The sequence below is a fragment of the Bufo bufo genome, chromosome 2, assembly GCF_905171765.1.
Source record: "Bufo bufo chromosome 2, aBufBuf1.1, whole genome shotgun sequence".
NCBI lineage: Eukaryota > Metazoa > Chordata > Amphibia > Anura > Bufonidae > Bufo > Bufo bufo.
Window position 1 is genome coordinate 206,482,297 of NC_053390.1, and position 27,571 is coordinate 206,509,867.

General features: G+C 43.9%; 1 protein-coding gene across 1 annotated transcript in view; it reads right to left on the reverse strand.

Annotated features, from left to right (window-relative positions):
• Positions 1–27,571, reverse strand: part of RPH3A (rabphilin 3A) — a 278,685-nt gene that overhangs the window by 4,345 nt on the left and 246,769 nt on the right. Inside the window, exons 16-18 of the mRNA XM_040419660.1 lie at positions 24,415–24,471; positions 2,308–2,459; positions 186–267 (exon numbers count right to left, since the gene is read on the reverse strand). Of these exons, the coding sequence (XP_040275594.1) occupies positions 186–267; positions 2,308–2,459; positions 24,415–24,471 (291 nt within the window). The remainder of the gene's footprint in view (positions 1–185; positions 268–2,307; positions 2,460–24,414; positions 24,472–27,571) is intronic.

The window sequence follows — 27,571 nt, forward strand, 5'->3', positions numbered from 1 at the left end:
TGTGTACTGTGGTTTGTCTTGCCCAAAGGTTCCTTACGTTACAGGCTCACTTATACCAAAATTGACCACTTAGAGCCAGTAGTTGTGCCTTCACGATCAGCAGAGGGGGAGATGGTTGTAATTGACAACCACCCTCCTGCTATAATGGCTGGAATCTGTGAAATCTTAAATATTGGCAATCTCACCTCATTAAATTCTGGATTGAGAGTCTTTTTTTTTATTTGAGTCTTTTGCTTGGACTTTTTGCCTCCTTCAGGTTTCAGCCAACTACAATACAAAAGCACAAAGGTATCTGTTAAATGTATGTTTAAGGGGTTGTGTATTAAAGATATGTTTTCCTTTATCGACAATCAGGCATGTTACTTCCATGGAAGGTGGGAGATAAGCAGCTACTTCATGTGTTGATTATATTAAGGGAGACTACACATGTAGATATTCAACATGTTGGATCACTGATTGTCTATACCAACAAAAATTCAATGTCTATGGTCATCTTAACCCAATGCTGTATTAGAGAGTCTATGCGAGAGGTTTATCACTTTACCATTTGTACTTGATTCCTATATTGTATATTGATTGTATAAAATATGATGTAATTACATGTAACTAATGCTCTGTGCAAAATGAAGTTTTATTCCACGTGGGTTCTGGTCTTTGAGAATCTGAGAATTGTTATAAGGTCAATTTATGGGCTGAGGGGATTTATAACTATTATTTTAGTCACTTATATAGCGCTGCTATATTCCGCAGTGCTTTACAGACATTATCATCATGGTGTTCATAATGGGGCTCACAATCTAAGTTTCATATCATTATGACTTTGGAGTGTGGGAGGAAACTGAGTACCCACAGGAAACCCACACAACCATGGGGAGAACATACAAACTCCATGCAGATGTTGTCCTTGGTAAGATTTGAACCTAGAACTGCAGCACTGCAAGACACCAGTGCTAACCACTGAGCCACTGAACCACTGTGCTGCCGGCAGGCACCATATTGGCCATGGAATTTATCATGAGGGTAACATTTGAATTAATTTTTTCTCGTGTCTGTGTTGCTGTAACTTGCAACAACATTGCGCAATGTTTCATAGATTTGGTGCATCTTTATTATTATTATTATTATTTATTATTATTAAAGCGCCATTCATTCCATGGCGCTGTACACAGAATAAGGGGTTTACATACATAACACAGACAATTGCACTAAGCATGAACAAGACGAGTTACAGAGGGCCCTGCCCGTGAGGGCTTGCAATCTACAGGATCTTTACAAAACAATACTTTTGTCTAGAGATGTTAGGCTACTTTCACACTAGCGTTGTTTAAATCCGGCGTTCAATTCCGACACCGGAACTGCCCGCCGGATCCGGAAAAACGTGTGAAAACGGATTACATTTGAATCCTGATCATGATTTTGATCACAATGAAAAAATGCATTGGAAAAAACGGATCCGCCATTTATGGACTTTAACTTTTTTTTCACATTTTTCGGGTTTAACATGCAAAAGTCGGATCCGGTTTGACGGAACACACGGCGCCGGATCCGGCGTTAATGCAAGTCAATGGGAAAAAGACCGGATCCGGTGTTCAGTCAAAGTGTTCAGGATTTTTGGCCGGAGGTAAAAATACAACATGCTACGGTTTTCTGAAAAGCCTGATCAGTCAAAAAGACTGAACTGAAGACATCCTGAACGGATTACTCTCCATTCAGAATGCATTAGGATAAAACTGATCAGTTATTTTCCGGATTTGAGCCCCTAGGACGGAACTCAGCGCCGGAAAAGAAAAACGCTAGTGTGAAAGTACCCTTACATAGTTTTTTTATGCTAGCCTCCTACTGAAGAAAGATCAATACTTTTTTAGGATTTTTAAAAAGTAGCTTAACATGGCTTACACCTAGTTAACATGGCAGATCTTGTCCACTTTTCCATCCATTTTTCAAAAGTGACGAGAATGGTGTAAAATCACAAAAAGTTTCCACGAAAAAGGCATGTACCAAAATGTTAAAACTTTTTATGATCACACTAGCAAAGACAATATACAGTATTTAAACATAGCTGCAGTTTCTGATTAAGGGGGTTGTCCAAGAATATGGTTTCATTGTTTTTCTTTTTTCATTTTAAAACATTGTAGGGTTTGTCTGAGATTTTTAATTGTCTTGGACAACCCCTTCATTTCAAGATGCTCTACCACCAGCAAAAAGGGATGCGATTTGTAGTTATAACAAAACATTTTAATTGAGTACAGTGCATTATGTGTTAAAATGAAAATTAAATGTTTTAGTATATTTATTGATGTTACTTACAGTTTGACAAATGGATCAGAGTAGCCATTAGCATCCATTGCTGCCAAGTGAACACAGCGTACAATTCCAACAATCAGTCCTCCTTGTTGAGTACTGTATAGGAGAGACACCAGGATCTTTCCTCGGTCTTCTACATCTCCTCCACGATCTGTCTACAAAATAAAAAGTTGGTGAGATGCCTGGCACATGCCAAGGTTAAAAAAAGGAGAGTACCATAAACCATAAAGTAACCTTCCAATTGTCATTCAAAAGAGTGTTTCTTTAGGGAGGAACAAAAATACCAAACTTCAAAAAAGCTAAATTTAGCCAACTAAGTTCTCAAAAATAAAAATACAGCCACAAAATTGGATATTTTTAAAAGCATCTTAAAATCTAATTGTGAGAGGTACATACCTTATGGGAATAAAAGGTTAAGGAACAAGAAAAAAACAATGTGGATAAATATAAATGTAAAGAAAGCAATAAATGACAAAAAGAAAACATTTAAATCACTAAAACAGGAGGGTGGCAAGGAAGCATTGACAAACTACCGGTATAAGGAAAAAAATAGAATATGTAAAAGACAAATAAAAGCAGCAAAACTAGAGACCGAGAGATTCATTGCCGAAGAGAGTAAAACTAACCCTAAAATGTTCTTCAATAAAAAAGTTTAAATCTGAAGGTGTCGGACCTTTACAGAGTAATGAGGGGGGAGTTGCAGAGAGCGATGAGGAGAAAGCAAAGCTATTTAAAAAAAAAAATTCTCCTCTGTATTCACTGAGTAAAATAAACTGTCAGATGAAATGCAGAATGTGAAAGTTAATTCCCCCTTAAAAGTGACTTGTCTGACCCAAGAAGTATAGTGGCAACTTAAAAAGATTAAAATAGACAAATCGCTGGGACCAGATGGCATACACCTCCGTATCCTAAGGGAATTAAGTAATGTCATAGCCAGACCCTTATTTCTGATATTTAAGGACTCTATACTGACAGGGAGTGTTTCACAGGATTAGCATATAGCAAAAGTGGTGCCAATATTCAAAAAGGGTCCAAAAACAGAGCCCGAAACTATAGGCCAGTAAGTTTAACATCTGTCGTGGATAAACTGTTTGAAGGTTTTCTAAGAGATGCTATACTGGAGTACCTCAATGTAAAGAAGCAAATAGCGCCATATCAGCATGGCTTTATGAGGGATTGGTCATGTCAAACTAATTTAATCAGTTTCTATAAGGAGGTAAGTTCTAGACTTGACTGCGGCGAATCAATGGATGTCGTATATCTTGACTTCTCCAAAGCATTTGATACTGTACCACATAAAAGGTTAGTATATAAAATGAGAATGCTTGGGAAAAATGTCTGTATGTGGGTAAGTAACTGGCTTAGTGATAGAAAAGTGAGGTACCACAGGGTCAGTATATGGCCCTATTCTCTTGAATATATTTATGAATGATCTTGTAGAAGGCTTGCACAGTAAGTAAAATATTTTTTTTTGCAGATGACACTAAACTGTGTAAAGTAATTTACACGGAAGAGGACAGTATACTGCTACAGCTGGATCTGGATAGATTGGAGGCTTAGGCAGATAATAGGCAGATTAGATTTAACACTGACAAATGTAAGGTTATGCACATGGGAAGGAATAATGCAAGTTACCCGTACATATTAAATGGTAAAACACTGGGTAACACTGAAATGGAAAAGAACCTAGGAACTTTAGTGAACAGCAAACTAAGCTGTAGAACTCAGTGTCAGGCAGCTGCTGCCAAGGCCAATAAGATAATGGGTTGCCTCAAAATGGCCATAGATGCCCGTGATGAAAACATAGTCCTACCACTTTACAAATCACTAGTCAGACCACACATGAAGTACTGTGTACAGTTCTGGGCTCCTGTGAACAAGGCAGACATAGCAGAGTGGGGGAAATTGGCTTCTACCTCACAGGGTTTTTTCCTGCCTTCCTCTGGATCAACTTGCAGGATAACAGGCTGAATTGGATGTTTTTTTCAGCCTTATAAACTATGTTACTATGTTACCATTGTCCTATAGTTATTCCTATATATATAACATCCACCTATAACTAAAACTTAAAAAAGTGCTAACTATAAAAGGTACAGACAGAAAACGCATGGAAGCACTCCAATCTGCACCATATCCTCTGGATTGCAAACCCATTCAAGTGATTGCAGGCTGCAATACAGGCACGGACCTGCTACGGTCGTATGCATAAGGCCTAAATGTAATTTGCTTTAGTGAGATAACCCCTTTAAGTACAGCATAAAGAAACATTTAGCAAATTTCTTATATACTCTGTATTTCAATTCCTCAGCAGTTTCAAGATCTTTGTTTGCTAAAGATGAATGAAAACACATAGGATTACCTAGACAAGTACAGACAGCTATTGGCCCATAGTATGTCTTCATGGGCCTCTGATTTTATATGAGGCTTTATGCTGAATAAAGTTCTGCTTGAATCTATGAGACAAAATATCTACCAAATGCTGTATGTTGGAGATATCCTGTAGGAAGGAAGTTTCACATATGCATTATACAGCACACTTAAAGGGAGATTTATCAAGACTTGCGCTTTCAGCGTCAGTCTTGATATCCCCTGTGCTGACGGAGAATGTGAATAATATATGACGAGGCATACGCTTCAAAGAATAGGCACTTCATTTGCACCAGAAAACGTGCAAAAATAAAAATGACCATGACCATGCCCTCACCATACTCCCTTTTGGAAAAGTGCAAAAATATTTTGTCGCAATAGCACAATAAGCTGTAAGCATGAGGTTTGCTCCTCTTTTGGCCACAAATCATGCGCAGGGAAAAATAAATTCTTGCTTTTTCTCTCCCACTTTTAAAGTGGTTGTCCGAGTTTTTTTTTGTTCTTTGTATGTGTCTAACTAATCAATTGTAAAGGCTTTACCATGCACTTACTGCATCTACAGTTGCTGCTTTCCTAGATTTCACTGAGGGTCACATGACCTGTGATGTCAGCTTCTCTCCCTGTTATGATGATGTTTTGTGCACAAGCCTGAGAGAGCAGATGCGTGTCTGTACACGAGACGTCACTGTGCTGGCCACGCCCCTCCACTAGCTGCTGCTGGCTGCTCTCTCTCTGGATTCTTCAGGAAAAAACTTTAACCCCTTCAGCAGCACAGACTCAGGGCTGAAGGCTTTACTGAGTAGCTGCAGGCAGTGAGGAGACAAATGCTGGGCACAGAAGCTCACAGACTAGAGGAGTTCTGCAGAGCATTGCACAAGAACAGGTAGGGGGAAGCTCCTGTGTGTATCAGCACTGTACAGCTGGGACTTGTAGTCTTACACATACAAAATGCTGCTGAGTATCCCTGCAGTCAGACATGTCTCCCAGGGCAGACTTATTCACTCCCTTTGCAGAGCAAGGGGAGCGGCACAAATATTAATAAGGAAAACCTCAGAGATTGTTGTTACTGTAGGTAAACAAAGGGCCAGAAGAGAACCAGGGAAATGAGGAAATATATATTTTTTTTTTGCCTAAAACTTGCATAGCTTAGTTATATATTGCTGCCCATCATAGTTACAGTGCTATATTTTTTTTTTCATAACTCGGACAACCCTTTTAAGTTCTTTCATGCAATGACAGCAATAGCAAGTAATGTCACAGTGAAACTGCCATACTGTATATAGTTATGGGTAAATGCATGGTTGATCGTGTTAACAAACAGCCTGTTTACACTGTGCGTTTGCATTTGTTATGGCTTTTAAAATTAAAAGACATTCCAAATGTTGTCCCTTACTGGGGCAAATAGTGTTTAAAGAGGACCTTTCATGTTTTTTTTTTTAGTTTAGATAAATACTTTTCCTTGCGGGGTAAAAGCTCACCTTCTCCCTGACTGTGACGCTCTCCACTGTGTTTGGATCGCGGCACGGCCAGGGAGAAGGACACCCATTGAGAAACCCTGGCGTCTCCTCCTCCCTGTACCGATGCTCAGTATTAACATACTGAGCGAGAAAACTGCAGGGGAGCACAGCGGGGCGTAGGAGCGATATTTGAAAAAATCAGGCAGGGTGGCAGAATCAGCCCCCCGCAAGGAAAGGTATTTATCTAAACAAAAAAAAAAAAAAACATTTAAACACAGACAGTATAATAAAACACAGACGGTATAATAGAAAAATAAACTGTGGCTTGATGGGAACAAGCATCCAAAAATTAAGCGTTAATGGAGGCAGATATCTCTACAAGTGTTATTTGTCAGAAATAGCAGTGGCAGCAGTGGGATTGGTAGCAGTACAGTGTGGATGTGGAAAGGGTAAGGTAAGGTCTAAGGTGTGTAGAAGTAATACAGGGTGGGCCATTTATATGGATACACCTTAAAATGGGAATGGTTGGTGATATTAACTTCCTGTTTGTGGCACATTAGTATATGTGAGGGGGGAAACTTTTCAAGATGGGTGGTGACCATGGCGGCCATTTTGAAGTCGGCCATTTTGAATTCAACTTTTGTTTTTTCAATAGGAAGAGGGTCATGTGACACATCAAACTTATTGGGAATTTCACAAGAAAAACAATGGTGCTTGGTTTTTTAACGTAACTTTATTCTTTCATGAGTTAATTACAAGTTTCAATGTGCTGCCCATTGTGTTGGATTGTCAATGCAACCCTCTTCTCCCACTCTTCACACACTGATAGCAACACCGCAGGAGAAATGCTAGCACAGGCTTCCAGTATCCGTAGTTTCAGGTGCTGCACATCTCGTATCTTCACAGCATAGACAATTGCCTTCAGATGACCCCAAAGATAAAAGTCTAAGGGGGTCAGATCAGGAGACTTTGGGGGCCATTCAACTGGCCCACGATGACCAATCCACTTTCCAGGAAACTGTTCATCTAGGAATGCTCGGACCTGACACCCATAATGTGGTGGTGCACCATCTTGCTGGAAAAACTCAGGGAATGTGCCAGCTTCAGTGCATAAAGAGGGAAACACATTATCATGTAGCAATTTCGCATATCCAGTGGCCTTGAGGTTTCCATTGATGAAGAATGGCCCCACTATCTTTGTACCCCATATACCACACCATACCATCTCGCACGTGCGAGATCTTACAGCAGGAGGAGGGGGGAGGGAGGGAGAGCAAGAAGCGGCACAGAGGATTAGGAGGCGGTGCAGAAGTCTGGAAAGGCGGCGCTGGGCACGAACGGCGGTGGGTGCGACAGGCACCTTGCATCCCTTGACATCCCCTTGGGCACCTTATTTCTTTGAGTGACAGGTTAGTAAACCCTGTTTTTTAGCAAAATAAGGCTACGGATCACATTTAGAAGCCCACATTAGGAATCCTGATGAGGCCCTGAACATCAGCATATGTTTAGCTGACAGGGGTGAAACCTGGTGACAGAATCCCTTTAACGTAACTTTATTCTTTCATGAGTTATTTACAAGTTTCTCTTTGTTTACAGCCATTGACATGTCGCCGAGGTTAACACGTGAGAAGCGGATAGAAATTGTCTTGATGTCTGGTGAACACAGTAACTGGGTCATTGCATCAGATTTCAATGCAAGACACCCTACGAGACCACCCATCTCCCATGCTACAGTTAGCAAACTGCTTGCTAAGTTTCGTGAAACTGGTTCAGTGTTGGATTTGCCAAAATGTGGACGCATGAAATCTGTCTCTAATGAAGAAACATCAGTGGCTGTCCTAGCTTCATTCAGCAAGAGCCCACAGCGTAGCACTCGCCACATGTCACTCGAGAGTGGTATTAGTCGAACATCCCATCGGCGGATATTAGCTACTCACAAATGGCACCCTTACAAACTCCAGCTACTGCAGCATCTCAAAAAGGATAACCCAGATCGGCGCACTGAATTTGCATAATGGGCAAAACAAAAATTGGAACAGGACCCTCAGTTTACGCAGAAGATTTTGTTCAGTGATGAGGCAAACTTTTATGTGAATGGTGAAGTTAACAAACAAAACCACCGCTATTGGTCTGACACTAACCCACATTGGATAGATCCCTCCAAGACTGTTGGAACAAAAAAATTGATGGTATGGTGTGGTATATGGGGTACAAAGATAGTGGGGCCATTCTTCATCAATGGAAACCTCAAGGCCACTGGATATGCGAAATTGCTACATGATAATGTGTTTCCCTCTTTATGAACTGAAGCTGGCACATTCCCTGAGTTTTTCCAGCAAGATGGTGCACCACCACATTATGGGTGTCAGGTCCGAGCATTCCTAGATGAACAGTTTCCTGGAAAGTGGATTGGTCATCGTGGGCCAGTTGAATGGCCCCCAAGGTCTCCCGATCTGACCCCCTTAGACTTTTATCTTTGGGGTCATCTGAAGGCAATTGTCTATGCTGTGACGATACGAGATGTGCAGCACCTGAAACTACGGATACTGGAAGCCTGTGCTAGCATTTCTCCTGCGGTGTTGCTATCAGTGTGTGAAGAGTGGGAGAAGAGGGTTGCATTGACAATCCAACACAATGGGCAGCACATTGAAACTTGTAATTAACTCATGAAAGAATAAAGTTACGTTAAAACCAAGCACCATTGTTTTTCTTGTGAAATTCCCAATAAGTTTGATGTGTCACATGACCCTCTTCCTATTGAAAAAACAAAAGTTGAATTCAAAATGGCCGACTTCAAAATGCCGCCATGGTCACCACCCATCTTGAAAAGTTTCCCCCCTCACATATACTAATGTGCCACAAACAGGAAGTTAATATCACCAACCATTCCCATTTTATTAAGGTGTATCCATATAAATGGCCCACCCTGTAGTGGCATGAGGCAGCAAGTAATGGCAGCAGTAGCGGCACAGCATGGAACACGTAAGGCAGTAGATATGTGTGTGTGCTATGTAGAGATAATAATAATAACAGTGGTGGTGGCTGGGTAGGGCTAATGGTAGTGGCAGTAGAAAGAGTAGCAGCTGCAGCAGTGGCAGAAGCAGCCATACAGTATGAGACATGATGGTAGGCAGGCAGACAGTAGCAGTGGCATGATGGGGCTGGCAATAAATAGCCAGTAGACCAGAAGGAGGACAGACTTGTTCCAATTTGGAATGTTGGCTAGTTCTATTTTCCCGCAGGATCTAGTGATAACACCTCATGTACTTCAATAAAGCCCTGGTACCTATGTTTGTGTTTGAATGCCCATGGCATATTTTCATCCTGCAGATCTTGCACAAGCCTTGTGAGGAAAAAACTGCCACATTTGAGATACTTGCATAGAACTAGGGGCAGCAGAGCTTAGCCTAGGTCTTATATGTTTTGAGCCTGCACCCACAGTATGAGCGGCATCCCCAGTTCCCGAGCTAACCAAAATAGAAGCAGATCTGGCCCTGGCCATAGCAACCATCCTCCTCCTCTGAGAATCAAGCGTAAGGCAGCTCTCACCTGCTACACAACACCCTCTGGGCACGGACACCGCACCTGGATGCGGGAATGAATGAAATCAAATAGAAAAAAGGAGAAGTCCAGCTCAGCTCGGGTGCAAATAAGTGGCTCTTTTATTCCAGCAGTTTTAAAATTTCCATACGACAAGGTGTGTGCAGTGACACGTTTCAGACCTCTATAGCATAAGGGTCCTTCTTCATGACAAACACAAAAATGCAATGGGAGCCCCCTCTGATAAATACCTGTCCAATCGCAGACTGATGTATATCACCTGGGAGAGGGAGGTATCAGGGGGAGGTCCCGCAATGTCCTCAGTTAAAAAATACATAGTATAGCTTAGTGATTAAAATAATAATAGGGAGTAATGTGTTCTTGGATATTTTAGCAAGTGAATATGCATATCGATACAGATACAAAAACAGGAACGTAGACAAGAATAGATACAGAGGGCAGAAAATAATAATAATGATAATAATAATACCGGCGCATTCAGTATTGCAAAATAAGGTCATGACGTTTGTTGAGACCTTCCGGCTGGCGGGATCCCAGTTGGAAGATCCAGAAGGCCTCTCTATTAAGGAGTTTTCTCCTGTGGTCCCCCCCCCCCCCTCTTGGTGGTAAAAAGAATCTTTCTATACCTTGCACTTTTAGGCCAGATACATCCCCTGCGTGCAAAACCGCAAAATGTAAACTGTCAGCTGAAACGTTGCGGCTCTTGTAATGCGGTATATCTGAAATGTGCTTACGTATCCTGTTTTTTAGTGGATTGATTGTGCAGCCTACATATTGCAATGAGCATATTTCACAGGTAGTCAAGTACACTACATATTTGGTATTACAGTTGATATATGACTGTATGTTAAATATTTTACTACATGCTGTGGACCTGAAAGCCTTATCGGTGACCATATGCTCACAGCAAATACATTTGCGGTGTCCGCATTTAAAGCTGCCCTTAAAATTAAGCCATGTGGGTTGTGTAGGTTTTTCTTCTGTGAAAAAACTCGGGCTGATTAGATTGCCCACAGTAGGAGCTCTTCTAGCAACACACCTCATGCCATCAGATACAACATTAGCCCACTGTCCATCAAAGTCTAAAACATGAAAATATTTTTTCATGATTTTGCAGATCTCAGGAAATTCCTGACTGTACTGTGTTACGAAATAAGTGGTACGTTTTCCCGTATTGGGAGCACTAGCACATGCATGGCCAGAGCGAAGCTTGGGAAATACCAACTGATGTCTATCCATATCCGAGACAAATCTTTTCGCTCGTTCTATGTTGCTAGGTGTATATGCCCTACGCAACAACCTGGTTTGTATTTCAGAAGCTTCCCTGTTGTAAGTGTCAATATTAGAGCAATTGCGGCGTGCCCGAATCAGTTCTCCCTTTGGAATGTTGCGGATGGTGTGGGGTGGGTGGCATGAATGTGCAGATAACGTGGTGTTGCCGGCCAGTTCTTTGCGGTAGGTGGAAGTGTTAACCCTATGGGTTGAAGGGTTACCCCTCAGGCACAAATCCAAGAATTGAATTTCTGCAGTGTCAAAATAGCCTCCTCCTCTGATATCACCTCCTCCTCAGCACCTCAATCTAGCTCCCAGGTCCTGTCCAACACACAATCATCACCACTACTTTTATCAGATTGTGATATGTTATCATTGGCTCCATGGCCCCACTCTGGATTCCCATCTCTGTATTTTCCCCAAGTGCCACATTCACTATCGCTGCCCCTACCGTCACTGACTACAAAATGCCACTACTACTGCTACCGCCAACATAGCTATGCGTGGGGTCTTGTGCCTTCACCTGAATCTCCTCCTCATGGCAGTCCAAACGCTGAAGTTGCCGCTACTCACACAAGTCATTAACAGGTAGACTGTCATTAGTATCGTCCATAGCACATGGGGTTTTGTTGCCCGTTCTTAGGAAAAAGATAGCTCCCCACTAGGAGGAGGCAGTGAAGACAGGATGCAACTGAAAGGCTTCTCTGGGACTGCAAGGAGGAGCAGCAGGAGGAATGCTGGCTCCAAAGCACTGTGTCAGACTTAGAGGTGACCTCAACATCATACTCCTGTACTTAGGCCAGGAGTGAGCCATCCAATCCACGTCATTCTTTTTGTCCTCAATAATAACGTGGTACCTATTGGAAGCAAGGGAGAACTGTAGTCTTGTACTACTACTACTGGCCAGACTTCTGGTGCTGCTACTGCGGTTTGCACTCTGCACAGGGAAGTCGGAGGTGGACATTTAGTGAAGATGTAAACAGGGGACCTAAACGCTTGCATGATACCAGGTATGCTGACATTGCCATGTCAAATTTTTAGCTTTGCCTTGGGTGTTGCTTTAAGTAAAATACAATAATAGACATCCCTTCCATAAAATACATGGTTAGCCTGCAGTACTGATAATATACAAGTCAATTGGGAATATTTCTGAGCAGATGTATAGAGGCCACTGGGAAACAGTTTCATAGATCTGAATTTAAAGAGAACCTGTCACAACAAAATGCAGTATAGTCTGCAGGCAGCATGCTACAGAGCAGAAGGAGCTGAGCAGATTGATACGGTAAATAGTATTTTGGGACAAGGTTGAATAGAACGTCATTTAATCCATCTGAATTTCATTTTTTTCTGAACTCAAGGCAGCGCATATCAGTGACTGATGGCTTTCTCTGTGTAAGACCCAGTTCACACTTCAGTGTTTAATCAGCGATTTCCATCAGTGATTTTTTTAGCCAAAACAATGTGCTGGTCAAAAACACAGAAGAAGTGTAGATCTTTCCATTCTACCTTATCTATGGATGCTCCATTTCAGGTTTTGGCTTAAAAATCACTGATGGAAATGACTGAAGTGTGAATTAGGCCAAAGTGTGTGTACAACTGAACTCAGAAAAAACTTTACTGAATCTTTTCCCACAAAACTATATATCAGTTTGCTCAATGATATGCTGCCTGCAGACTGCACTGCATTTCCTGATGACAGGTTCTCTAGAAGGCACCTGCAGGCAGGGTTATGAGAGGTTAAACCAATACTGTCATTCACTCACTGAGTCATTTGATGTGGCTATGACCTTCTTCTAGCAAGAACTTCTAATGATTCATTAAACTAGTGTACATTGCCTAAAAAATACTAAATTGGATTACAAAGTGATGGCTCTCCTGACTTTCCTCCAGGGCTTCTAGCCCTTCTCCTCATTATAGCTTTCACTGCTCTTCACAGTGACTGTTGGCAGACATAATGGGCAATCCTTCTTCTGTATATGGTGTAATGTTAAACATAAGTAATAGTTTTGTTTTACCATTCCTAATTTATTATTATATTATGCTTAGTCCTGCAGAATATGTCGACACAATATAAATGAATGGAGTAAATTTACAAACCTTCCCATAAGTAGGATCCACCGTGTCCCAAAGCAAGTGACATACAAGTACAGTATACTGTTGTGTCATAGATGTAAATCATTTAAGTATTGGCAGACTAACTTCACTTACATTTCAATTGCTTCAGAGAGACATGGATTCTACTTGTGTGAATACTACTGTGGCTTTGGATATCCTTCCAATGGAAACGACCTCACCGCTGTAATGCCTAGCTTATTGCCTCTTGTAAATTTACAAATGACGTACTTTACTTAAAGAACAGTCATAGTAGAATATTTATCAAACCAGGTGCATTAGGTTTTTCGGTGTAAAAATGTCACACGACATGCCAATTGCAACTTTTTAGGAGAGATGCCATTTTTCAAAGTGATCTATTATTAAGGCAGAAAAGTCAAATTAGACTCGGATTGTGGTACACTTACTATCTATGATACTTGAAAAATGCCGTAGAAAAGTCGCACCCTACGCTAGGCAGCTCATCCTGTTGTATTTTTTAAGACTAAGGGGGATATTTATCAAACTGGTGAAAAGTAGAACTGGCTTAGTTGCCCATAGCAACCTATTAGATTGGTTGCTATGGGCAAATAAGCCAGTTCTACTTTACACCAGTTTGATAAATATCCCCCTAAGTCATACAGCACAATACAGTTGCACCAAATACATGAAACTAAGGACCATTTCGTAAATTTGGATGCAAATGCAAAACCACTTAAAAGTGAAATAAAAACAATCTCAAATGATAAATGTCCCCCATAGTGACTACCAGCAGTTCAGTGGTATAACTAAATATGACTGGGCTCCCCAGCAAATTTTTGAATGCCCCCCCCCCCTTCCCCAGCAACCACTTCGCACCCCACTCCTGTGTCTAGACAAGATTGCTCTCTCAGACGAGGCCCAGCAGCCACTACATCCATTTCCTACAGTGTCTCTGCATATCATTTAATATTATAATACTGTTAAAGGGGCCCTGACAATAAAATATTTTTGTCTTCCTCCTAGGTGGGCCCCTTCTGAGTTTGGGCCCCAAAGCAGCCGCTTCCCCTACTTCCCCTATAGCTACACTGCTGCAGCTGAGGGGGTGACTGTCACTGGAACTCTGGGCACAGCACCCAGCTCCCTTCTCCTCTGCTTCCTCCAATCCCTGCTGGATCAGAAGCATGACCTGACTTATTTGTACATCACAGCTGCTGGGCAATTAATTGTCTTAGAGATGGTGTCAGTTACTTGCTGTGCATAAACAGTTACAACTGAGGCCACTGATTGGCAACAGCATGATGTGCATGTAGGTGGCATGTTTCACTTCTGGTCCAGCTGGGACCAGAAGTGGAGGAGAAGGGAGCTTGGCACTGGACCCCAAGCATCCTGCCAAGCCATATAAACAGGGATTCCCTGTCTCAGAGAATCCCTTTAAAAAATAGTTCACACAATCATGTGTTTTTGCCCTGTAATAGGGTATGCAGTGTGGAATCATGTTGTACACCATATTAAGGGCAGCATACTTCTCAGTGAATTGTCCTATCTTGGGGTGAAAACAGTATTTCTAGGCAGAAACTCAGTACAAGATATGGCATCTGATAGAGAATTCTGAAATTTTTGATGCATGCTCTGGATCTGCCTGACTAACAGAGCATAACAGAGAATACAGTAAACCCATTATATTATGTGCTCCATTATACAAACAGCACAATATATTTTTGTGCTGTCAGGCACTTGTCACCGTAATGTTCTGCCATTAAGGTCAGTGGCGCACCTACAGGGGGGGTCCAGCGGGTCTGGACCCCCCCCCCCCCACCCAGAACAACCAGACAATATATATATTTTTTTATCCCTCAGGGCCGCACCGCCGATCACCACAGGCGGCGCGGCCCTGGATGTAATTGCGGCAGCGGTGGGGGGGCCAGGGGGGCAGTAGGAGATAAGCGCTTCCATTGTGGAAGCGCAAATCTCCATATCCATCCTGTGCTGCGGCAGGGGAGGGAGAGGTGTGTCCCTCCCCTGTTCTTCTGATAGGCCGCAGGCACTAATGCCTGCAGCCTATCAGAGGCCGGCTCAGGCGGCATGATGACGTCATCATCGCGCCGCCTGAGCCTGGCAGCACACAGCAGGGACACAGGCCGGAAGAGGCCGGAAGAGGCCTGCTTCACATCGCTGCTGATGGAGCTAAGTATCAGTGTTTTCTTTCTTCTTTTTTTTTGGAGGGGGGAAGCTGGCACTATGGGGGCATCTGAGAATTCTTACAGCCCAATTTTTTTGGGGGTGGCACTTCTTACTGGCACATTATGGGGAGAGGGGGGCACCATGGGGGAGAGGAGCACTATGGGGGCATCTGGGGGCTCTAAAGGGGCTTTTATTTTTACACATTATGGGGGGCACTATAGGGGATGGGGCATCTGGTGGCACTATAGGGGCATTATTTGGGGGCACTATGGGGAAGTGGGGGCTCTAAAGGGGCCTTTATTCTTATTGGCACATTATGGGGGGCATTATGGCATCTGGTGGCACTAAGGGGGCATTTTTTACTGGCACATTATGGGAGGCACTATAGGGGAGAGCGGCACTATGGGACATTATTTGGGGGCACTATGGGGGAGTGGAGCACTATTGGGGCATATGGTGGCACTTGGGGCATTTTTTACTGCCATATTATGGGGGACACTATGGGGAAGGGGGAGAGGAGCACTATGAGGGCATTTACTGGGGCACTATATAGGAGTATTTTATACTGGCACATTATAGGGACATTAGCTCAACAGCGGGGTATTTCATGTACTGTCATATTGTAGGGAGAATTATTAGTACTAGGAGGTATTATGCGGAGCTTCACTACTACTGGGGGGCTATGAGGAACATGATTACTAGTATGGGCACTATAGGGGCATTATTACTACTAAGTGTGCTCTGGCAGAGAATTATTTCTATTGGTGGGATTTTGGGGAGCACTGTTACTTTGGGGGGCACCCTGTCACAGTATCAGCTTAGCACAATAATTTTTGGAGGACATTATCTTTATACTATTAGTGTCTGGGCATTTTTTAGAGCACTGTGTGCCAATAATTGTTGAAGGGGGCATTATCTGTGTGGTAGTAGTATTTCCAGAGGGACTGTTTCTGCAGTATAGTATTGGGGGTGGCAGGAAAGGTTGTTCAGAAGATGTGAAGATGATGGAAATGTGGGAAACTAATGTCTGTTTGTTAATCTCTGCAGAGATGGGAGATGGCTGAAAAATCATCATGGCGGTCTGGTGGAGAAGATAAAGAAAGAGAACGTCTACAACAAAGGTGACATTGGATGTAAGAGGTATGGGGCGCTACGTAGGAGAGGAGATGCTCCGGCTCCTCCGCCTGCCATTTGCAGAAGGAGGATTCCGAGCTGGGTGAGGACGGCCAAAGGGGGCAGCAGGCCACGGGCGGGTGGCAGATGGTGGGGGGAACCACAGGGCTTGAGCAGGATCTGGGGAGGGAGGAGAGCGGAGGAGCTTTCTGGCTGTAGCTTGTTGTATAAGCAGGCAGTGCACCCAGGACAGACCCTCCCCTCTTCGTATGATGTGTAGAGACAGGCCTCAACAATAGAATTCCAGCTGTACAGTGTTTGTTGGGAGTGGCCTATTATATGTAGAAGGGGCTTTTAATAATGGGCGGGGCTGCGCGCCACATTATTCTATTCCTGCAGAGCTTTTGGAATCGCGCAACACACTACACCACCCCCCTGCATTTTTAAATATAAAGGGGGCTTTGAAAAATGGGCAGGCAAAAGAATTGGCACAGCGCACTACACGTGCCACATTTTTTTGCCTTTCAGACCCCCCCCCCTAGACAAAATTCCTGGGTGGTCCCCTGGTTAAGGTGTAAATATTAAGGTGTTCTACTTAGTAAAGCTCTAACAGCATTGCTATGGAGAGTCTGTCTTGAGCATTTTACTGAGCGCTAAAGATGGTTTTGGTGTATTTTTAATATTGTGTAAGAGGGATGTTAAACATTTTGTAATAGACTTTATTATGGAAAGATGTTTCTTTGTACTTGAAAACAGGGTGTAAAGAGTCTTCTTTGCAAATATCTAACAATATTGCTAAGGAGAATCTGTCTTCATTCTTTAGTGTCTTACTGAGCGCTGAAGATGCCTGTATGTAACATACATAGGTTTCCAGCCTATTTCTTGTCATTTCCCTAGTCCCTGACTAAATACCTGTACCCTATCACTGCCCATCACTCAATAACAGCAATATAAATTAGGTCTGAGTGGTACTGACATACATAGTTCAAAAACACAGCACTATGACACGTTATGCTTTTTCATATTCCAAAGCTTCCAAAAAATTGGACAGATGATGTTTAAACACACACAGTGTTATGGGATAAAAAAAAAAAAAGTGGCTTAGGGGGGACCATGCATTCATAAATTATGCCTTGACAGGGTCAGAATGCCTACTCATACAACACACATAAGTGTTGATTTTCAGAAGAAAAAGTGGCTCATTGTAAATTAACCTAAAAAAAAATCCTTTTAATTGGGAGCAGCAGCAGTGCAGTGTGGATGTGGAAAGGGTGCGGATATAGTGGCAAGCGGCCACAATAGTAGTGGCAGCAGAATCAGCATAGCATGGAACATACAAGGCTGTCTATGGGTGGTGGTAGTAGTAGTAGTAGTAATGGTAGCAGGTACTAAGTTGGTATTTAAATGTTCACTGTGGTGTTGTTATAATATGAGCTTGATAAAGACCTTAAGGTCGAAACGTCGCTGTAATAAAAGAACTGAACAAGATCCATTGGAGTGCCGTGGCCTTATTACTCATTACTAGCAGTGGAAGATACTTTGCATTAATGGTGGTGGCAGTAGGGGATTAGTAGTGAGGAGATGCAGCAACCATATGGTACATGTTGGCAGAAAGGCAGCATGATGGAGGCAGCAACAGCCTTACGGAAGATGATGGTCAGGAGGCTGCAGCAGTGGCATGATGTAGGCAGCAGCAGCAGCAGCAGCCATACAGAACGTGATGGTAGGCAGGTTGCAGCAGTGGCATGATGGAGACAGCAGAAGCAGAAGTACAGAATATGATGGTAGGCAGTTCACAGCTATGGCATGATGGAGGCGGCATTAGAAGCCGCACCAGAACATGATGGTAGGCAGGTTGCAGCAGTAGCATGATGGTGGTGGTGGCATCAGCAGTACAGAACGTAATGGTAGGCAGGTTGCAGCAGTGGCATGATGGCAGCAGGCAGGCAGACAACAACAGTGGCAACATGGGGCACCGCCAGCAAAGCCATATCTACAGGGAGTGCAGAATTATTAGGCAAGTTGTATTTTTGAGGATTAATTTTATTATTGAACAACAACCATGTTCTCAATGAACCCAAAAAACTCATTAATATCAAAGCTGAATATTTTTGGAAGTAGTTTTTAGTTTGTTTTTAGTTTTAGCTATTTTAGGGGGATATCTGTGTGTGCAGGTGACTATTACTGTGCATAATTATTAGGCAACTTAACAAAAAACAAATATATACCCATTTCAATTATTTATTTTTACCAGTGAAACCAATATAACATCTCAACATTCACAAATATACATTTCTGACATTCAAAAACAAAACAAAAACAAATCAGTGACCAATATAGCCACCTTTCTTTGCAAGGACACTCAAAAGCCTGCCATCCATGGATTCTGTCAGTGTTTTGATCTGTTCACCATCAACATTGCGTGCAGCAGCAACCACAGCCTCCCAGACACTGTTCAGAGAGGTGTACTGTTTTCCCTCCTTGTAAATCTCACATTTGATGATGGACCACAGGTTCTCAATGGGGTTCAGATCAGGTGAACAAAGAGGCCATGTCATTAGATTTTCTTCTTTTATACCCTTTCTTGCCAGCCACGCTGTGGAGTACTTGGACGCGTGTGATGGAGCATTGTCCTGCATGAAAATCATGTTTTTCTTGAAGGATGCTGACTTCTTCTTGTACCACTGCTTGAAGAAGGTGTCTTCCAGAAACTGGCAGTAGGACTGGGAGTTGAGCTTGACTCCATCCTCAACCCGAAAAGGCCCCACAAGCTCATCTTTGATGATACCAGCCCAAACCAGTACTCCACCTCCACCTTGCTGGCGTCTGAGTCGGACTGGAGCTCTCTGCCCTTTACCAATCCAGCCACGGGCCCATCCATCTGGCCCATCAAGACTCACTCTCATTTCATCAGTCCATAAAACCTTAGAAAAATCAGTCTTGAGATATTTCTTGGCCCAGTCTTGATGTTTCAGCTTGTGTGTCTTGTTCAGTGGTGGTCGTCTTTCAGCCTTTCTTACCTTGGCCATGTCTCTGAGTATTGCACACCTTGTGCTTTTGGGCACTCCAGTGATGTTGCAGCTCTGAAATATGGCCAAACTGGTGGCAAGTGGCATCTTGGCAGCTGCACGCTTGACTTTTCTCAGTTCATGGGCAGTTATTTTGCGCCTTGGTTTTTCCACACGCTTCTTGCGACCCTGTTGACTATTTTGAATGAAACGCTTGATTGTTCGATGATCACGCTTCAGAAGCTTTGCAATTTTAAGAGTGCTGCATCCCTCTGCAAGATATCTCACTATTTTTGACTTTTCTGAGCCTGTCAAGTCCTTCTTTTGACCCATTTTGCCAAAGGAAAGGAAGTTGCCTAATAATTATGCACACCTAATATAGGGTGTTGATGTCATTAGACCACACCCCTTCTCATTACAGAGATGCACATCACCTAATATGCTTAATTGGTAGTAGGCTTTCGAGCCTATACAGCTTGGAGTAAGACAACATGCATAAAGAGGATGATGTGGTCAAAATACTCATTTGCCTAATAATTCTGCACGCAGTGTATTCATTTGCCTCAGCAGAAGTGTGAAAATTCTCCTGAATCTGGGCTTGGTTCATTTTTGACAAACTGATGTTTTAGACACTGGCAGAGGACAACTTGATCCATTTGGGTGTCACCACGCCAAGAGCAGTGCTGAAAACCCTCTCCGAGATGACACTGGAGGCTGGGCAATAAAGAAGAAAAAGAACGTGTTGTGCCAAATTCGGGCCAGATTCTAGTCTGCCTGCCCAGAAATCCATGGGGTCAGGGAACAGGTTATGCGCCAGAGACTAGTCAGAGTTTAGGTAGGCCTGCACCTGGGCTTTGAGGTAGGAGCTGTGACCTGCTGACTAGCCTCAGACTGGCGCTGCATGTGGAAAAGCTGCTCCATCATGTTGAGGAAACAGAAATGGCTGTGGCTACTGCTGCTGCAGTTTCTTCTGCTTGTGGCAGTGGGAGGGGGTGACTCTACGAGGGCTGAAGGGCCTCACTTTCATACACACTGGCGGCAGGCCTCGCTGTAAGCTGTGGCAAGCTGCATACACAGTTTCCTGGTAATAACGTAATGTCTCCTCCCTTTCTGTGAGAGGAATAGATTCCCCTATTTTGCCACCTCTTCCCCATGGGAGTTTCTCATTGTGGGTCCTCAACAGCTACAGGGACAGCAAGATGTGCCAGCTGTTCTTCTTTCTCCTCCTTCATTGCCACTTGTTGTATGAGCATCAGTGTCTCTTCAAAAATACATATGAGTTGGATGAGGGACAACTGTAGCATGAAGGGCATGAGCTGCAACTGCCTGAACTGAAAACAACACATGCTCCCTGCTGAGGCGGTCTGGTGTATGACAAAATCATTCACGGCCTTACCGCTGCTTGTACAGATACTCAAGCATGTGCAATACTGAATTCCAGTGAGTTGGAACGTTGTGGATTAAACAGGGTAGCTGCAGACAATTATGATGTTACATGTCCAGGAGAACTTGACTCACTACGTAAGAATGACTGAAAAGAGGGACAGTCTTTTGGATATTACCAGCATCTGGCGCAAGCCAGTGCATTTAAAAAAAAAAAAAAACATGCAGGGAGCATGTGTTATTTCCTCCAGGTTGTTGTGCCGATTGTCGCTGATCACTTTTCCCAATTGGAGTCGGCAGGGTGACAGCCAGTGAGATATTTGCTGCTTGATGTACTTTAGCTGCAATTGCTCGGCGGTGTGGCTACTGCCGCCCAGACAGATTAGCTCCAACACGGTGTGGTAACACTTAACTTGACACATCTGATAGGAAATAGGGGTAATGCGAGAGACGTTGTTCCCTTCTGCTGTTGGGGATGGGACCATGTCCATGGAGGAAGAGGTGGAGGAGGCAGATAAGTGCCAGCTGTGGGAGCCAGCCCCATGATATGTTGGGAGGGCGTCAAAAGGACCTGGCCATGTTGCTGGGGTGCTGCCTCTCCACTGCCATAAAAAACATTGACCCAGTGGGCTCTGAAAGACATGTACTGCCCCTGCCTGTAACAGCTGCTCCAGGTGTCGACCACGGAGTGCAGCTTGCAGCACAGTGAGAATAGCAACTGGCCCGCATTCTCCGCCATGTGAGAGAACAAGTCACTACTATGATGGCACTACTGTGACTACACCGCCAACAATGTAGCCAGGTGGGGGTTCAGCTTGTAGACAAGCTAATTGCTGGTGGAGAAAAATATTTCCATGGCCAAACATTCCATTATAGATGTCTCATTGTGGAGCGGAGGACAAGGAAGAGTCTTAGCAGGAGAAGAAGAAGGTGATGATGATGACAAAGATTCCATATTACTTGGGAATGTGGGTTAACTGCCACAAAGAGGACCAGGAGAAGGAGGACAGACTTGTTCTCATTGAGAATGCTGGCCAGTTGTATTTTCCCAAAAGGTCCAGTGATGCCGCCTCATGTGCTGAAATAGACCTCTTGTACCTACAGTATTGTGTTTGAAAGGCCACTGCTTATTTTAATCCTGCAGATCTTGCACACAGCTGTGGTTTCATATGCCCATCTTGTGGAGAAAAAGTGCCATATGGGAGTTGCTTGCACAGAGCTTCAGGCAGCCAAACTGGGTTTAGATCTGGCATGTTGTGGGCCTAAGCCACCCACACTGTCAGCGGCATCACCAGATCCGAAAGCAGACGTGGCTCTGGCTGTTCTTTGGGAGGTATGTGATCTCTGCTCTTTAATGCTGGTGCCACACCTTTCTTGACTGTTGTTGCCTCCTCATTACTCCAATCCAGCTCCTAGGTCCTGTCCAGCACTCAATCGCCATCAGAGTCATCACCCTCCCTGCCGCTTTTATCAGACTGGTAGATATCATGGTGGGCTCCTGGGAGCTCCTCCCCTGGACTGCGTTTTCCCTGACTGCCAGAGTCACTATTTGTGCCACTATTACCAGCACCATCAACACAAGTATGCATGGGGTCTTCAACCTCCTCCCTAAACTCCTCCTCAGGGCAACCAAATGGTGACGGTTCTCACACAAGTCAACAGGGAACCTCTCTTGACTATCTGCCATATGGCGGGGTGGTGTTTTCTTGCCACTTCTTAGGAAAAAGGAAGGTGTCCCTCGAGGAATGGGAAATGAAGACTGAGAGGGCTCCACTGAAAGCCTTCCCTGAGGCTGCAAGGAGGAGGAGCAGGAGGAATGCTGTGACCCTTGGCTCCATGGAACCGTGTTGGACTCCAAAGTCACCTACACATCATCCTGCTACAACAGAGAGGATAAGTGAGCCATCCAATCCTCAGTCTCATCCTCTTTCTCCTCAACAATAATGTTGTGCCTTTCCGAAGCCAGCACGGACAACTATAGCCTTCTACTATTACTACTTCTGGCCGGATAGTTGGTGCTGCTACTACCCACATTCTGGCCCTGGGTCTTTTGTTTGGAACCCTTCTATAGCCTGGACATTTTTGTGTATTGGTGTAGTAATCACATAGAGTATATATGTTGGTTTGAATATAATCAGCAACCCCTCCCCCCAAATAAAAAATTTGATTGGACACTTGTGGAGACAGAAATAAAGGAAAATAGATTTAGGCCTAAATTCGTTATCACTTACAGATACTTTTGTGCACTTTCCTGTGTATTGGTATAGTAATAGCATACAGTATATATGCTGGGTTGAATATAATCAACAACAACTTCCCCCAAAAAATTGAATGGAAGCGTGTGGAGACAAAAATAAAGAGAAACAGATTTAGGGCTAAATTCGTTATACCCCCAGATAATTTTGTGTGCTACCCTGTAATCACATGTACTGTATATGCTAGTTTCATTAAATTGAATAGTCTCCCAGAAAATTAAATTCCAACTGTGTAAATATAAAATAAATGGAAACGGATGATTAAGGGCCAGGCCTGATGTTCAATTTCACGCTAACTCTCTCAGGTAAATTGCTGCCCTAGTTTGTGTATTATTATAGTAATAACATATATACTGTATGCTGGTGTTATTAAATTAAACAATCCCCTAAAAAATAAAATTCCAACCGTGTGTATATAAAATAAATTAAGGCCCAGGCCTAATGCTCAATTTCACATTAATACTCACAGGTAAATTTCTGCCCTAACTTGTGTATTGCTGTACTGATCGCCTATATGCAGTAATTACATTCAATCCCCGCCCCCCAAAAATAAATTAAAAATTGGAACTGTGTGTATGTGGAGATAATAAACGGATTTAGCCCTAATATTTTGTTCCCAATCTCTGATTTATATGCCAGTGGTGTACATAGAGAGGTAAGGGCCCCTTAGCAAGGATCAAACCAGCCCCCCCCCCCCCCACACAGGACAGAGGGGTTTCTGCCTAAACCCTTTTCAATGACATGTAGAAAAGGAGATAATCCCAACTAAGACTGGGCCCCCTCTTGCCCTGGGCCCCATAGCAGTCGCATGGTCTGCCGCTATGATAGTTACGCCCCTGCCTGACACAGAGTTCTCATTAGTATTCTATATGCTATGCTAGATTGATGGTATAACACGTGTTGTACAGTTTTTGCTTATTTCACCTCGGTAAAAAAGGGAAAAAATAAAAGGAAGTACTTGCAGATAGCTGCTTTTGAGGCTTGCAGCTGCAGTTCTGCTACGAGGCAATGCCAGCCTCAGCTCCTCTCTTCTCACTCCCTGGCTGACAGTTTCCCTGATTGTCCCTATTCTAAACACCCAATTCTTCTTCTTCATCTTTGTAATCCACAGTCTACCTGATACCCCTAATGAAGCCAGAGTAGCTGGCGAAACATGTTGGGGGGCGGAATTTAGGTTTTAATTTGCTGCACTTCATTGAGCTAGACTGATAATTGTGTGCTTGATGTAAAACACTCAGTGCCAATAGGTTTATACCACAATCTACAACCCAATTATGGGGGTATAATAGACACCAGGCACAGTGCAATACCCTAGCAAATACAGCAGGGACGGTGGTGGAAGGCAGTGCGGTTTAGTGCAACCCCAATAAGATATGAGGTATGGATATACTATATGAAGACAAAAGCTCATTTTAAAGAAATCCAAAAATTGTCATATACCTCATCTTCATAAAGAGCCATGCCTCTAACTGATCCTGTAGTTCCAGCACGTTTCATCTGGAATAAAAGCAAGAAGAAATGTTAATTATTTGAACACAACAAGAAATAAGCATAAAATTATAGAATATGATTCATATGAAGATAATTACAAGAGGAGGTTAGCATATAAGCTAGCAATACAGATGATCATCATAGAATTCCAGGCAATGAGCTCCAGGAGATGAGAGCATATTGCATGGAATGACATTCTGTTGGCCAGAAGTGGAACTACTGACAGCATGATATATAGAACACCATTCTGGTATAGCAGATTAAAAACCAATTGCATCCATTGTACATATTTCTCCCATTGTTTTTCTAGTTTACCTTGACTTGCTTGTGCAGCCCCGTTAATCAAACTGTCATGCGAGATCCTATGCTCATGAACTCATACATACAATATACTTGAAAGAAATCTGCATGTGTAACATACAGATTTCTTTACAGATTTCAGGGCAGATTAAACTGTGGAACTAATTGCATTGTGGAAATGCACAATAGATAGGGCATAGTGTTGATCAGAACATGGAACATGCCTAGAATTGTCACGGCTGTATGTGAGCAACAAGAGTAACACAGTAAAAAGAGCTACTGACCGGACCCAAACTAAGGAGGATAAAGGGTGACCGCTGTCAGACCCTCAAAGCTCTCCCTATGCTGCTAAAGCACATGCCCAGATCCAAATGGCGGAACGAGGCATGCCCACGTACCTAAGACTGATGACCACTGTAACCCCTACAATAATGGAAGGGGCACGGCCACCCGTGCCCTGCTCAGTATATGGAGGGAACCGTGGCCATCTCAGATCCAGTCAGAAAATAACCAGGTACACAACAATGTCAGCACACTTAGCTGAAGGTGCTGCAGCCGCAGAGAAGACGGATCCAAGGACAGCTGGCAATATCCGGAGTGCTTGCTGCAGCAGAACACAGGTCCAGTGAACTGATAGCTACAAGTGAAGATACTCAAGCAAGAGCTACAACTGAAATGAGAAATATAATCCACGCCCTACAATAGGAGGAGGGGTGATTTAAAGACAGGGAAATCAACTGCATAAGGAACAGCTGGGAGGAAGGAAACAGAGAGTAAAGACTTCATCACAGGGGCGGAGAAACAGAGCAGTGAGAACTCCTCCTTACTCTAGTAGTGACATAATCACAGGGGTGGAGAAACAGAGCTGTGAGAACGTCTCAAAGCTCTGGTAGTGACAGTACCCCCCCCCCCTCTACGGGTGGACTCCGGACACCCAGGACCCACCTTCTCAGGATGAGCCCTATGAAATGCCCTGATGAGGCGAGTGGCTTTAATGTCCGACACCGGAACCCACATCCTCTCCTCAGGACCATAAGCCTTCCAATGAACGAGGTACTGAAGAGAACCGCGGACAATGCGAGAGTCCACAATTCTGGAAACCTCAAACTCCAGATTGCCATCAACCAAAATCGGAGGAGGAGGCAAAGAGGAGGGTACCGTGGGCTGGACATATGGTTTTAAGAGAGATCTGTGAAATACATTATGTATCTTCCAAACCCGTGGAAGATCAAGACGGAAGGCAACAGGATTGATGACTGACAAGATTTTATAAGGCCCAATAAACTTGGGACCCAATTTCCAGGAGGGAACCTTCAGTTTAATATTTCTTGTAGACAACCACACCAGATCACCCACATTCAGGTCCGGACCAGGTACACGTCTCTTATCAGCCACACGCTTATACTTCTCACTCATCTTTCTAAGATTACTCTGAATCTTTTGCCAAATGGTAGACAAATCTCTCCTCCTCAGGTAAACCAGAAAGAGCCCCTCCCGAGAATGTCCCAAACTGCGGATGGAACCCATATGCACCAAAGAATGGTGACTTATCAGAAGATTCCTGACGACGGTTGTTCAGAGCAAACTCAGCAAGAGGGAGAAATGAACACCAATCCTCCTGGTTCTCTGCCACAAAACAGCGCAAATATGTCTCCAGATTCTGATTGAGGCGCTCAGTCTGACCATTCGACTGCGGGTGAAAAGCAGAAGAGAAGGACAGCCGAACCCCCAGGCGAGAACAGAAAGCCTTCCAGAACCTGAACACAAACTGCGTGCCTCTATCGGAAACAATATCAGAGGGAATGCCGTGCAATTTAACAATATGGTCGACAAAAGCTTGCGCCAACGTTTTAGCATTGGGTAAACCAGGGAAAGGTACGAAATGAGCCATCTTGCTAAAACGGTCCACCACCACCAGGATCACCGACTTCCCCGAGGAACGAGGAAGATCCGTGATAAAGTCCATGGACAGGTGTGTCCAAGGACGGGAAGGTATGGGTAACGGGAGAAGGGAACCTGAAGGCCGTGAATGAGGGACCTTAGCGCGAGCGCACGTCTCACAAGCAGCCACAAAACCCTCCACCGACTTACGAAGAGCCGGCCACCAAAATCTCCGAGCAATGAGATCTACCGTGGCTCTACTCCCGGAGTGACCAGCAAGAACCGTATCATGATGCTCCTTGAAGAGTTTGTGACGTAGCTCAGGAGGCACGAACAACTTCCCAGAAGGACAACGGGCAGGTGCCTCAGTCTGGGCAGCCTGGACCTCGGCCTCCAAATCGGAATATAGAGCAGAAACAACTACCCCCTCCGCCAAAATGGGACCCGGGTCCTCGGAGTTTCCTCCTCCCGGAAAACAGCGAGAGAGAGCATCAGCCTTCACATTTTTGATCCCAGGTCGGAATGTAACGACAAAATTGAATTTGGAGAAGAACAGAGACCATCTGGCCTGTCTTGGATTCATACGCCTGGCCGACTCCAAGTATGCCAGATTCTTATGGTCGGTAAAAACGGTGATAGGGTGCCTGGCCCCCTCCAACCAATGGCGCCATTCCTCGAAAGCCAACTTGATGGCCAACAACTCCCTATCTCCCACATCATAGTTTCTCTCTGCCGGGGAGAGTTTTTTAAAGAAAAAGGCACAGGGTCGCCATTTGGCAGGAGAAGGGCCCTGGGACAAAACTGCACCCACACCCACCTCGGAAGCATCCACCTCAACAATAAAAGGCAAGGAAACATCGGGATGCACCAAGACGGGAGCAGACGCAAAACTCTCTTTAATCTTAGAAAAGGCTGCAAGCGCCTC